We start from the raw sequence: 14296 nt of genomic DNA, 5'->3' as shown, positions 1-14296 counted from the left end.
CTGCGGCCCCCCCCCAGCCTCGCGCGCGCAAGGCTCACGGCGCCCGGGGAGCCAATAGGAGGCTGCCGCCGCCACGGCAACAGGTGGTGGGCCCGAACCAGGCGTCGCTTCCGCCATCTTGAGTGAGGGCACTGGGCGCGCCTTGCCCGCCCTGCTGTGGGGTGCGAGGGAGCCGCAGGGTGCGCCGCGTTGCGGGCCGCTGCCACGCGTGTCAGCTGCGCGCACGCGGCAAGCGCGAGCCGAGGGCGGGCGATCGGTCAGGGCAGGGGGTGCGAGGGGCGGCTGTCAAGGCAGGGCGTCCCCTCCCTGGCCGCCCAGCTGAGGCGAGCTGCGCTTCCGCACGGCAGGGCAGCAGGTACCTGGCTGGGCACAGCTGTGGTGAACGCGGGCATCCGTGTGTTTCGTTAGGTCACTGGTAACCACAAGCAACCTGGGGCCAAGCTGAGCTCCAGAGCCCTGCCTCAGTGGCACAGGTAGTCGCGCCGTTGTGTTTTACACCACAGAACAAAGCATCTTGATTTCAGATGACAGAGAATGTTATGTACTAAACAGATGGATTAAAAAAACCCTTCCCCAAACAAGTCGGTCTCAAGTTGCAATYACATACATCATATCTCTGTTATCTGCATCAAGGACAAGCCAACCTACCAYGCTGTTCTGCAATCGGTTCACAATGCACAGCACTTCTGAAAGGAAGCCTTCTGAAAGAAGAAAGAAAGAAGAAAAAAAATTGTGATAACATTGTTTGGACAGCTGTATTGTCCTTTCCTGAGGAATGATGCAACTGATCTTCATCATTTCTTTTACTTTCTTCAGAGGTATCTTACTACTGGGCCAAATCAAATATGCTTTGATTGTATATATTTGTGAAAGAAGGCACACAAAGATGGTGTAAAGCCTTGTCTGTCTCTATTCCTCCTTACCTTGGAGTTGAAGGAGTCACCGTCTTAGAACCCTTCTCACTTTCTACGTGTCAAARGGCTATAAAAGATGAACTATACCTTTTCTAACTAGGCTTAAGGAGCGGCTTGTATCAGACATTCATAGAGTCATAGAATCAATAAGGTTCGAAGGGACCTCTGGAGATCATCTAGTCCAACCTCCCTGCTCAGCAGGGTCACCTAAAGCATGTTAGACAGGGTTGCATCTAGGCAGGCCTTGAAGATCTCCAGAGAAGGAGACTCCACAACCTCTCTGGGCAACCTGGTCCAGTGCTCTGTCACTCTCACAGTGAAGAAATTCCCTCTCATGTTGAGGTGAAACTTCCTGTGCTTCAATTTCTGCCCATYGCTCATTCCTACACAGGTAAACAAAGTCTACCTAATGTGCTTAGCCTTTCCCCTAAACAACTGGTTAGCCCAGCAAAACTGACCTAGACAAACATTTCTTACATATATGTATACATAGATTCATACTAAAGTACCACCCACAAGTGAACTTCAGAGGTCACAGTTTGATTTTTTTTTTTTAAGTTACTATGATATTTTCACATTTTCCCCAAATATTCTATCCTAGTGCAAGGACAATGCCAAATACTGAAGTGTGGTAAGGAGTGAGAAGGTGCTGGATAATAGCTGGCAAAATACTAACCTAATATTCTACCTCCACAAGGCTGCACAAGAAAGAAAGGACTGAAAAGTGGAAAGCACTATCCATCAAAAAACTGTTTTCTTATCTGAGAGACCTGTTGAGGACCAAAAGCATGGCTACTAACTGAATGTACTCGAATACCTGTAAGGAACTAAATATAGCCAATGGCGTAACATTAGAGGTCCTTCTCACTATGGGATAGTCACTCTTAGCAAGCTGAGGGACAAATCCTATTCTCATTTCCAGGTTACAAGAAACTTCTCATAGACGTGAGTGAGGAGACAACTGGCATTCATACCATAGCACAGAGTCCCGGGACTTACTTAGAAAGCAACACTTCACTACACAYAGCGATCTTATCATCAGGAATTATCCAGCCAGACTAAAAAAAATTATTTCAGTTCCAAATGTCTAATATTCTAGGTCATGAATTTTTACCTCCATTTGTTTAGACAACAAATGTTAGTGTGCACTCGGGGAAAAAAAAAAAAAAACAAAAAAACACTGGGCTAAATACAGCATTAGATTTTGTAACCAAACTGTGGATATATTCATTCAGGCTATAATGGATCACTTGTTCAGCAATATTAAGTTATTTAGAATGCGGTATGACAAATATTTTCAGTGATGTTCAAACTGAGATATTCTTACAAATCTCTTTCAAAATATAGCATAGAACAAGACATTTCTGGTGATGTAAAGAATGCCTGAAAAACTACTTTTAAAAGTTGGAAATGCTGTCCCACTTAACGGTCTGTATTGTGCAAAGTTTGCTGGAGAGACAACAGCCCCACTGCTTGAGATACCACTGTTACCACATCTTAACTCTAACACCGCTGACCTTTCTTCCAACAGATCAAAGACTTTAAATTGATGGATTACTGGTCTCAGCCAATTTTAATGGGATCTTTGAGGATACAGTAAGAAGGAGAAAAATGCTAAGTGAAGAGATAATCATTTGCCTTCTCCCCCCTCTTCTGTTAGAATTTTTTTCAGGCTGTAATATATCTGTTTTGAACCACGTAAGCCTTTTGCAGGGAGATAAGCTCTTTTCTTAGATCCAGGGTATTTTCGTGACTGATTGCTGTAATTGCCCTAAGTCTGCATGCATTCTCATGCCAGTTTTCACAACAGTTCAAACTGTAGCTTAAAAAACCCACCAMCAACAAAAAACCCCACAAAACTCACCACCACACATGAATTAGCTGAAACTTTTTAATGCTAAATTATTCCAACCTATAGACAGCCTAGTGCATTTTTAAGCTCATTCTTTAACCTCAGATTTGCTTCCTGACATGAGTGGTGACACTTACCTCTTTAAAGAGAGGCTACCTGTATTCTCCACCTCAGAAGTTCTAGCCCTCTACAAAAATGTCACCTGACAAATCTGAATGGAAATCTACTATTTAAATATAAGTATATTTAAAACATGCAAACAAGAAACAAAGTCTGCCAACATCAAATTCCACTAGTTTCAGTCTGCCATCTTACTGTTATGTTTGCCATTGAAAACCATTCATCTGCCTGCTACTGGGATAATGGGTGGCATGACCACCCCCCAGTTGGTAATTGTGTGTTGGTAAGAGTCAGATTCATAGGTGAAAATAGGTGAATAAATCGCTTATGACACTGTTTACCTAGTGTGCATTTTAAACAACACACACTACCATCTAGTGGTAGAAGGAAAAGCACAAAGCATCTCAAAGCATCTTGTGTTGCATGTATCTGCACACAAAAGTCCTCACTTCAAGTGAAAATTAACTATCCTGAACTCAGATTAAAAAAACTACTAAAAAGAAATTTTAAATGCACAGAACTTGATTATAACTAAATGCAAAATGTTTGGAGAAAGACTCCATAAGCAAAAGTCTGCCCTATAGGCAGATTTCATATCCTAAATACTTATTTAAACCACTCTATTATGTAGCATTCCTCAGAATAGATTTTCTACACACCTCTAACTGCTACAGGTAGGCAAGTATAGCTAGCCATTTAAACATGCAACATTCGTATCAGTGACAATTCAGAAGAATGAGTGCTTTTTTCCTTTGTAGAAACCTATTTGCAATCATTCTTCAACTGTAGACTTTAACAAATACTATGAATATTTAATACATAAATTTAGTAACATTCTGTATTAATTTCAGCTACTACAATAAATACTTAAATTACTTCCATATCCTGCAAGTACAAAAACACATATCCTCAGCCACTTGCTTACATTGATATTGAAACATTAGTTATTTGCTTATATTTTTAATATAACTGGAAATCTGGACCTCCAAAACGATAACCAGGTAGCCACTCCTGTATATAAAAATTGTCCAGTATATTCACAGACTTTCAAGCTCAGAGAAACTCCATTTTGATCTAAAACATAGTCAAAAGAACTAGATTCATGTTTATTTCCTCACCATGGAGCATGACACACTAGGTGCATGGTATATTATTTTGGATATTTTCTTTATTTTGCTGGTTAGGTCACGCTGGTCCAACATGTGTTCCTTCATTAGAAAGGTCTACAGAAATATGGAAGGGATTCTCAGACTAACTAGAAGGACATACTTTAAGTATGCCAGTTACTTTTCAGTCCCTCTGCTCCATATCCAGTTCTTTTGGCGGAAGGGAAACACTCATCACTGATTCCTTTCCACAGCTAGAAGGACCTTTTCACTCACTGGTGGCTCCTTCACCAGTTGTCCAAAGAGCTGTAACTCCTGCATTTCCTACAGCTATCTTGGAGGTCATGTTCTCTAGCAGGTTTCTCTAGAAATCCTCCTCAGTGAAGTCTTCACTTTACCTCTTTCAAGTGCTTGTTATCTGCCAAGCAGCCCATCTAGGTCAATTGCTTACACAGATATTTTCTCCTTAAAAAAAGCTTTCCATAGATAGAGATCAGACAGTCTTTAAAGCAGGACAGTCATCTCAAAATGACTATATAAAATACATGTCACCTTGCTACTTTTTTTGCTTTGAACTCAGTTTGAGCAAAGCCTATACTCCAAGAAGAAAACAAGTATAAAGAAAAACCTTGACCTTAGTTAACAGTTTGTTCTGATACTAGATGCTATTTAAGTTACGTTTTATTTCTAGCTTAAGTTTGCCTGATTCACACTTAAAGCCATTTGGTCTCATTATATTTTTCTCCACTTTGTGAAAAAAATCTCTCAGAATTTAGTGTTTTATACTGGTATCTTTCCTCATTGTTTTTTTTTTTTCTTCCTTTCTCAGCCAAGCCAATGAAGTCCTGCAAACCTCTCAAGATGTAGGACATTTTCCATCTTAGAACTGCTGAAAGTGGTTTCATGCCTGAGCTACGCTCCCCTTCTTTCACGTAAATTACTCAACACCCCATGAGATTCCCTTCCCCAGGCCTCTCTCCTTGCCCCTGAAGTCCAGGGGCTGTGAAGTGCTGCTTGCCAAGCCGCTTGCACCTCCACAGCACCAAGCCCTCYCTGCCTTTTCTTCCAGATACCTCTAGCCTTCACAGCTTCCTGCCTCACTCAACCTCTTGCCAACCTCAGCAGCCACAGTGACCAAGTGTACTGAGCATACATACTTCAGTTTGGTATCTTTCCCCAAGCACTTACCAAGGCAAACGTACATCTCATAACACCATTACCATGATTTTGGTTTTTGTTGACTTGGAACACATTGTACAGATCATCTCTCTATGTATTTTGCAGTTTTTGTAGCCAACAGCATACAAGGAATTGCTTTGGTCTATATCATATCAACCACCTACATTAGCTATTTCTAGCTGAATGGACTGAAAATGTCTCACAATTCTAACTCCCACAGCAAAAAGTCTTGAACAGCACAACCTAGAGAGCTATTTTTGATGGAAAAACAAGCAGATTGGTTCACTGCAGTTACCTTTTAAGCTCCAAATGACATAAGAATACACCATCCATTCCACTTTTAACGTCCTTGTTTGTTTTTCTGTCTTTCACTGGTATAGCCCTATCCTTCTTTGTTGCAGAACCACAACAGTGAGAATAAGAAACCATTAAGGTACAGATAGCCTCCCTGTCCCATAACGTGTCTATTTGTAGAAGGACTTGATATCTGAAGGAATGGTAGAATTAGCTGGAGAGTTCTTCAAAAGTTGGCTAGTATTTGAAAGAGTAGAAATTCTCCCAGGGCAAGAAGAAACATGCAAATAAAATGTCGTACTTGAAGTTCAGCTTTTTTTTACCCTAACTAATGTGATAGTAGAAGGCTGAGAATGAGTTTGAGGTGCTAAAGCAGCTAAAGCTTGCAAAAGTGTCTTTAAAGTGGTAAATAGGTAGTGTGCAAAGCTCATGCAACCTATTCAGGTTGGTTGCTTTGTTAAATGTCTATCAGCACAATCTCTTCCCCTTTCTGCATATCTCCCTCTTCTCCCATTGTTCATTGTGCCCTTTTACTGTGGGCTCGTCCCGAATTAGATGCTAAGTTGCTCCGGAATGTGTCTTCCTGTGTTTGCACTGTGCCCGACACAATCGGACTCCAAAGGTCACTGCCACCTTTGGATACCACCCCAGATTTAACAATGATACGTTCTTCGTTATAGCAAGAGAGCAGGTTACCGTGTACCTCTACTGGTTTTTAAACTATGCTCTGGTAAGTCAGCTCCTCAATTAGGTAGAAAGAGTTATGCACAGTAGAGGTAAGTGAGCCATTTATTTCAGAAGCAATCAGTAATAAGATGTCTAGTTACTGATTTACCATAGACAAGTGCCACAGAACAAACAGGTTTTGTGGGTAAGCATGTTTGAAAAGCAACAATAAATGAAATACTGTAAAAGCAAAAAATGTATGAAAACTGTTAATAGAAGGAATAAGGTTGTGTTCCTAATCCTGGGAAAAGAGAGGAAACCATACACACGCGAAAGAGACAACCTTCAMGCCAATAAAATGAACATTGGAGTAAAATGGACATGGGTCCGTACAGAACAAACAGTGTGTAACCCTATCCCAAGGGATATTGTGCCCACTTTTTCCTACCTCTTGTCATCACTTCTAGAGCACTATGTACCAAAACAAGTTTCATTAAACACACAAAAGAATTACTCAGCTGCATAGCTTTCATGGGAATTTCACACTGGAATTAAGCAAAGGAAAATACAGCTGAAGAGAACTCTGGAAATTCTCTCTTCTAGCCTCTCACTACAGAGTTAGAAAAGCATGTTTTTTTTGTTTTTTTTTTATTACTATTGTTATATGAAAAATTATTTTCAAAGCAATTTATACAGTATAAAATAGCTTTCACTTCAGATTTCTTTCAAAAAATGTATTCCTTTACAGAGAAGTACTTATAGAAGTAATTCATTTTCTAATAAATTGAATGATCTAATAGTAAGCATACAAGTCAATCTGCAATTATCATACACTGACGATAAAGTACTAACGATCAATGTACCTCTCAACTGCATATGTAATTATTAGAACAATTTTAAGAGTATTTTGTAATATTAAGTTTTGTTCCTGAAACTATAATCATTTTAAAAGCTATAACAATTTTTAAAGTACATTGAGATTTGCAAATAGGAATTCTATTAGAGACTAAGTTCAAGTGAAAATTTTGCAGAGTATGATCCTATTTTATATAGGAAGAAATCTCTAAGAGCTGTAGAAAGTAAACTGAAATTTAAAACACAAGCAAGAGTATAAAGATCAAATGAATTGTGATAGAGATTACATTTTAAGAAATTATTTCAAAATGTTATAGGCACAATAATTAACAAAGTAATATGGAATAAATGACAGTTTAATCTAATAGGAATAAAATGTACAGAGGGATTAAAATATCCAGACACATTATTGAAAGTAAAAAGAAGTCTCCTGAACCTCAGGAACAATTCTGAGTTATTTCCAAGTTCCATGGTAAAATCTGCTGATGGATCTAATGAGAATTTTGTATGCAATTTTGTAGGTGAGGTCAAAGTGAGAAGAGTAGCACTTATAATATAGAAAATATTGGAATACTGTTAAATAGTTTATTCATGCAGCTTTGAGCATAGATATGTCCTAAGCATTCTGCAAAACAAGCAAAAGCATATTTTCTCCTCCAAAGAGYTTACAACTAAAGGACTAGTTTTCAGATACCTGGGACAGATGAAATTCGACTGAAGTTAGAGCATCTCAGCACTTTGGAGAACTCACACCCCAAATTCAGTGCCAGAGTATACATAAGAAAATAGAGGGATGGAGGAATAATGAGGATGACAATAATGAAATCACAGTTACTTAATAAGGCCCAGATCCTTACAAAGGCTCTTAGCTTTAAACATATCAGTAATCCTATTGAATCGTGCAAATCATGATGGTCCTTTAAATAGAGTTGTGCATATATCCTCCCTTAAGAAATGGTACATGAGGTAGGAGATGCAAGTGATGGAACAGCATTTGAAAACGAGAGGTAGAAGAATTCAGTGATGTAAGTCTGACTGGGGTTTTCCAGGCAGAATCAAAAGAATGGGCAAAGGTCCAGAGTATCCCAAAATGAAAGCAGTTCTGGAGTTCAAGTCAGGGTAGTGTTGAAGCTGGCCTTATTTACCTGGAAAATGAGATGAAGTGAGGTCCAGGGGAGTCATTAGATTTGCTAGGACCTAGATAGTTCTGGAGTACTTTMAAAATAAATTCAGATCAAATAGTTTATTGACTTAAATGTGATGCTTGACAATAAAAAAAAATGCATAAGAGATCTGCTTGTTAGCCTGCCAGCAGCACTTGGAGTACATGATTGTCTCATTAAAATGCTACTACTTAACAAAAAGAAGAAAGTCAAAGGCTCTTTTGGGGAATAAACTGATTTTAAGCACTTACCTTCTTTTTAAATGGAAAAGAGTACAGAGTTCATTTATGGAAAGTCTTGTTATTGATACTCTTCTGTTTTTTTTTTTAATCACACTTCAGAATCACGTACTCAGAATTTAAGTTGTTATATAAGTTACTTCAGAGCCTAGAGCTTCACGGGAAGTCAAGAATTCAGAAAACTTAACAGAAGGAAGAGAGGGACTGGTAGCATTGGGAAGAAGGCACATCTACTCTTCCTTGGTTCTCTCAGCCTTGGTTAGAGGCAGCTTGTCTAYGTTTTCTAGACCAGCAACATTTACCAGTAACAACTTTGTAAAGTTATCAGAGATACTGCATTCAAATGCAGAGAAAATCATAAATAATAAGCTAATTTCTAAGCTACAGTAGAACAGTATTCCACCTACACAATCTCTCTGTGTTACCTTAGATCTATAAAAATCATCTTGGTTTTGATGAGCCAAGGATACTTCACTGAAGCTTTGCTGGCAAACAGAAGACTAAAGCAGAACAGAAAACATTAAAACTTGCTCTGAAATAAGTTACCCCACATTGCTGGCTTTGCCATTACRTTAATAGCACGCTGCCTCTGACCCCTGCTTATGAGATGTTTCCACTCCTGCATGTTTCCACCTCCTTCCCAGGCAGGCTGCCACTAAGCAGCTGCGAAGGAGCCGATCACCTCTAATCAGCTTAGCATGGGCAAGCTCACAAAACTAAATGCAGATGGCATTTCCCACCAGCCCCTCCCCAGTGTATACACCATGCTACCCCTATTTTCAGTGAAGAGGCATCTCTTTCTGTTAATTTTGATTGGRTGGACTGAACACCTTATCAAACAAAGCAGAGGCTAGCAAGAGGGTGTCAGCCCTCTAATACTATTTTTTCCACGGGCAGCTTTATCTTTTTCCTAGTTTCAAGACAGGAAAATACAGACCTGGCTTACATACAAGGTGAACAGAGCTTTTTATTTTTCCATCACAAAGGGTTTGGTAACCATGCTGTTACATAGGATGATGTTTTATATTACAGTTTGTGGAAACTCAAGTAAAACTACCAACTGCAACAAGAGCTAATGCAGAGCATATGTGTGTGCGGGGAATCAAGTTCTAGCCCACATTTTGCTGACAAGCCRTTTTCTAACTTTAGGCTCTAAGGGAATCACCTGGAGCAGGATTCATCTCACTCGAGTTCAGGTGTGTCCAGCAGTGACAACTTCCTGAGTCAGTCACCCTCAGTTGCTGGTATAGTTCGTGTGCAGAAGTAGGTGCTGGAGGTTCTGCTTACTCATATTTCCCAAAAAGTTCAGCACAAATTTCTGGTTGCTCAGCTCATGGCAGAAAAAAACATGAGTCTAGCTGTGAGCTGGCAGTTTTTGGCCTGGAGATAGGTAGCTTCACTGCTGAAAAAGCRGTAAACCCTGGGGAGAGCCAATGCRTGCRCTAGGTAAAACAGCACTAGTTCAGCCAGCAGCAGGAGATGGGCAAAGCAGGCTTCTGGGTGAGGCAGAGGGTAAATGCATGTATTAGGGTAAACCATTAATAATTGGTAGTCATGTTATTGCATTGGACCATGAACTGACTGGCAGAGGCATGAAAACCTACCCTGTTCTGCTGCCTTTGCTGCAGGGCTCAGGAAGATGGTTCTCTCAGAGCCCTTGGTAATGTGAGAGGTGTTTTTCCTTATTTCAGGGTGAAAAAACTATAACCTTGATCTGCAACCCACTGTTCAGTCAGGGAAGGAAGAGGTGTTACAATAATCCAAGGAAGTACAACCTAATTGATAACCCCCAGGGATACAACCTGTTTGCTAACAGGCTAGGAAGGGGTCTTCATGTTGTCTGCTAATGTCTAACAGCTGTGATACTTAATTACCTGCACTCATCTTTCAAATGAAGAAGGTGTGCACTAATCCTTCCTGAAGCCAAATTGGGAAAATAATATTTATTAGCCAAGGGCCTGTTTTAGAAGCAGATGGGATATAAAGAGCTTGAAGGAGTAAAGGAGCACGAATCAAGAAAGATTAATTGTTAAGTGATTAAGATACAGGGGAAGAGTGTTGAACGAACAGAGCGCAGAAGAACAGATATCCAAAGCTCTAGGATTTCACTGGGACAGRTCTACTGTTAATGGCCTATTTCCAAAACTTTCTTTGTCAAACTACATTGAAGGGTTGTAAGGAGCTCTCTGTTAGGCTGATTGGCTGACTGGTCTCTGAGCTGTGCCTGCCTTGTCCTCTTCAACCTCTCCCCACTGGCTCTCTGAATTTCTGCTTTGACTTTCTTGCTCGCATGTGGATTTCATGGCATAAGCACAGGTGAGGTGGACAGCTAGAGCAGGCAGAAGTCACTGCACTGCTTAGGGTGAAGAAGGGAATGAGCTACACGTGTCATAGCTACCCTCCATTTACAGTCTCTGAATTCATGGACTGTAGGAACAGTCAGCATGAGAACAAGCCAAGTGTTTCTGCAGAGAAAACTATTTGCATTTGGAAAGCAGATAATATGCTTTCCATACAGAAAGAATAGGAGGGAGACAGATAATTGGAATGGCTTTAAAAACCCTTGGAGTTTTCTGTGCTGGATTCATCACAAATTTGACTTCACAATTAATCTATCAATCTACAYCTCCAAAATATTTTAGTTGCTCTTAAAAAGAATCATTAATCCAGTGCCTACAAATATCATTGCTAGGTCTTAACTCTGCCAAAATTAGAAAAATGTCTGTGCATATACTTAGGAAAAATATAACAAAATCCATTACACTATTCAAATATTACTCCRTAAAAATTGCAACTGTATTGAACATTATACCTTAAACCTTTCCCCTGCTATAAAAAGATGATAATAACGGCTTGATTTTGTCATCTGTTACTCCTTTCCTGTTCTGCCTTTGTCAGACTCTTATGAGTATTTAAATAGCTAATCTTTTGTTAAACTTAAATGTTGCCCAGTGTTAATAATCAGACAGTGTTTATCACTGAAAGACTTTTTGCTGACCTTGAAATCCTCATCTGATTTGGTACTGAATTGAGAGCCACAGAGTAATGAATAGACAAATAAAGAAAARTAGGGAACAGGTTAAAATTGCTCTCCAGTGAGTAAGCCCTGGTGAGACAAAGTCGGCTTTCATCTGGTCCCATGCTAGACTCATAACCTGAATGAAAACTGAAATTGCCAAAGAAAGGTATTTAGAGCAATAACACCCCCTGCCATCCAGGGGACAGTTTAAAAGAAAAAAAAACACTTAGGAGCAGCCACCTCTGTTGAGCCCAAGGGAGCTGTGCCAGAGGGGGCTGCAAGAGGGAACTCAAGTGGTGGTGCCCATCAGCTACCAAAGCTGAGTTCAAGGAGACTGGAAGCAGGAGAGAGTTCCTCGGGGGGCACAACCAAACGCAGTGGTCATCTAAACAGAGCCGCCTGGCCTCAGTAGTTATGTCTATGCCAGGATTCTCCTGCAAATTTCCCACCRCTGTTGTGCTGTGGATGTTGTTTACCATGGGTCATTCCCATGGTAAAAACCTCAGCAGAGCCTTCTTCAGAGGATACAAAGTGGCAATGYGAGTGACTTGTCTGCACAGCTGTCTTCAGGTGTGCTTCCTTTCGCATCTGAAAGCTTTGTAGAATTACAGAGGATGTGTATTGCACAAGGGGAATGTGGCCAGCGTTCAGCTAGCAAGGGTTAGCACAAGTGAGCCTGTACTGTCTATGTAGAAATAGAGATGACTGAGATGTGCATTGATTCCTCTGATAACAGTGCTCCTACAAGAGAAGAGAAACAACTGCCTTATGATGGATCATGCTGAACCTCAGTTCCCAAATGCCCACACCTTCAAGATACCTTCTGATCACRACTGACCATGACTTCAGTCTTCATCTCCCCGTTCTCTTTGTCTCCCTCACAAAGCACCTCCGGGCAAGTGTAACTTCTATGAAAAATAGTTGTGGCACTATTTTTTTTAATTATTTTTGTCTGTTGATTTACTTTTATCAGAGCAAATATTTTATCTGCCCTAAAATATCRTATAGTATTTCCCAGCTCCTGTTGGCTGCATCTTCTCTCTTACTGCTCATTCCAAAATCTCATGTTTACAATCTGCCCTCTCTCTCTCCACACACAAATATGAAAGTGTTTTTATAAATACTTATATAAAAAAACTTTAACTTYATATTTTTAAATATTATACCTCGTTCTTGTCAGCTAACTTTTCCATCTACTGGTTCCTCTACACCTAGAAAACTAGGAGGATGTTCCTTTCAAGCAGCAGAGTCTGTGAGATAAGTAATCCTTTCACATAAATTACCACCACTAGACTTTTGGAGCAAATGGGAATAAGCAGGTTGCATCTCCTAGAAAATTACTTTTGCTTGCCTACAGCAAAACTGTACTGAAAATTATTCTCACACCTACAGATTGTCTTTTTTTTTGTAGAGCTTCAGTGCCTCCATAAACAAGAGAAATTACCAAAACTGTGAAAAGGTGTTTCATATTTGGAAAAGAAAAATGTKTGTGGGATGAATCTGCAGCTGCCTCACCCAGAAGACACAGGTGCTTTCTGGATATATTTAAAAGCAAGCTCCAAATTCTTGCAGSGGCATATTGCAAGGCAATACTTGGCACATTAATATATGAAGAAAGGATACTTAAAAGAAGATCTAGTTAATTTTTGTCCAGTGTTACGATGTTTCCTCTTACAGATGTATGCTCGTTGGTATAGATACAGGCCTTTGCACTACCTTACTACACACCTGCATCCTAACAGTATTTGTTGCAGTCCAAAGACTGCTTGGGAAGATGTTTCAGATACTAAGTAGTACTGAGATGAAATCTTGGTTCATGGGTACTAATAAGAAACTGTGCAAGACTGTCAGGGCTCTGCCAGTTTCAGTGGAGCAGTGGTGCTCGAGGTATTTATTTGTGGTTCCTGTCATAAGCTGGACTTAGGGAGGCAGAGCCCTGCACCTTGTTCTGACTGCAGCTACRCTGTATGCCCTGCGCCGTGGCTAGCAAACTGTTAGCTCCTCRGTGGCCACCAGCTGCACCTGCCAGTAGGCCAGGTTGGCAGGGTGGCCCGGAGTACTCTGCTCCCTCTCACCTCTGCTTCTGACTGAGCGTGCATGGTGCCACTGCTCTTGGCTCTCGCATAGCAGTCTTAGAATAGTCAAAGCTAGATGGGCACTGGGATGCAGTAAGAGGTGGCCAGTGGGCACTGCAGCTCACTGGCTCAGCTTTGACCCTGAATACCRAAACAGTGCGCAGGGATACTGAGCTGTGCCTCCTTCCTGATGTACTGTGATGAGCGTTGCGTGGACCCCATGGCTTCCTCTGATCAGAGTTGGTCAGAGCACAGACTCAGCAACTCGCTGCACTCCGTGAAAACCATCATGAGGGCAAGATGGTTGATGGAGGGGGGAGCGCTGCTCGCCTGCTCCTAGTCTGCTCCCCTGCTGCACAGCCTCATTGGGAAGAACTRGGAAACCAGGGACTGTTGTCCACAGGTTGGATTCCCTTCAGGGSTTGGGGGTCCAAGACTGGTGGGGAGGGCAGGCAGGGTGTCTGGAGGGCTGCAAGGGCAGAGTGGGAGAAGCACGGGCAGGAAGGGGCCAGGATGGTTTTGGGGTGTCAGGCTAGGCACGGGACTAGGTGCTTACCATGTGGGCCCAGCCAGCCTCTAAAACCAGGTGGGCAGGTGAGAGGAGGAGGAGGAGGAGGAGGAGGAGGAGGAATAGCGGTGCTTTGTGCTCCCACCGCCTCCTCCAGCGCCAGGAACAAGTGGGGAAAGCGTTTCCCGAGGGTGCCGAGCTCCGGGGAGGAGGGCAGCCACGGGAAGGAGGAGCACCTGCACCTGCGCTCCCGCCCCCTTTCGCTCGCCGCCCGGCCCTACACACACGCACTCACACTCACACTCA

At 41.5% G+C, this 14296-nt stretch overlaps 1 protein-coding gene across 1 annotated transcript in view; it reads left to right on the top strand.

Annotated features, from left to right (window-relative positions):
* Nucleotides 1-13702: 13702 nt before the first annotated feature.
* Nucleotides 13703-14296, top strand: part of CLIC6 (CLIC family member 6) — a 30415-nt gene continuing 29821 nt past the window's right edge. The window contains exon 1 of the mRNA XM_085297721.1: nt 13703-13777. Coding sequence (XP_085153847.1) covers nt 13703-13777 — 75 coding nt within the window. The remainder of the gene's footprint in view (nt 13778-14296) is intronic.

Source organism: Rhea americana, unplaced genomic scaffold, assembly GCF_003343005.1.
Source record: "Rhea americana isolate MKP2758 unplaced genomic scaffold, rheAme1 scaffold_130, whole genome shotgun sequence".
NCBI lineage: Eukaryota > Metazoa > Chordata > Aves > Rheiformes > Rheidae > Rhea > Rhea americana.
This window is presented reverse-complemented; position numbering and strand designations above follow the sequence as displayed.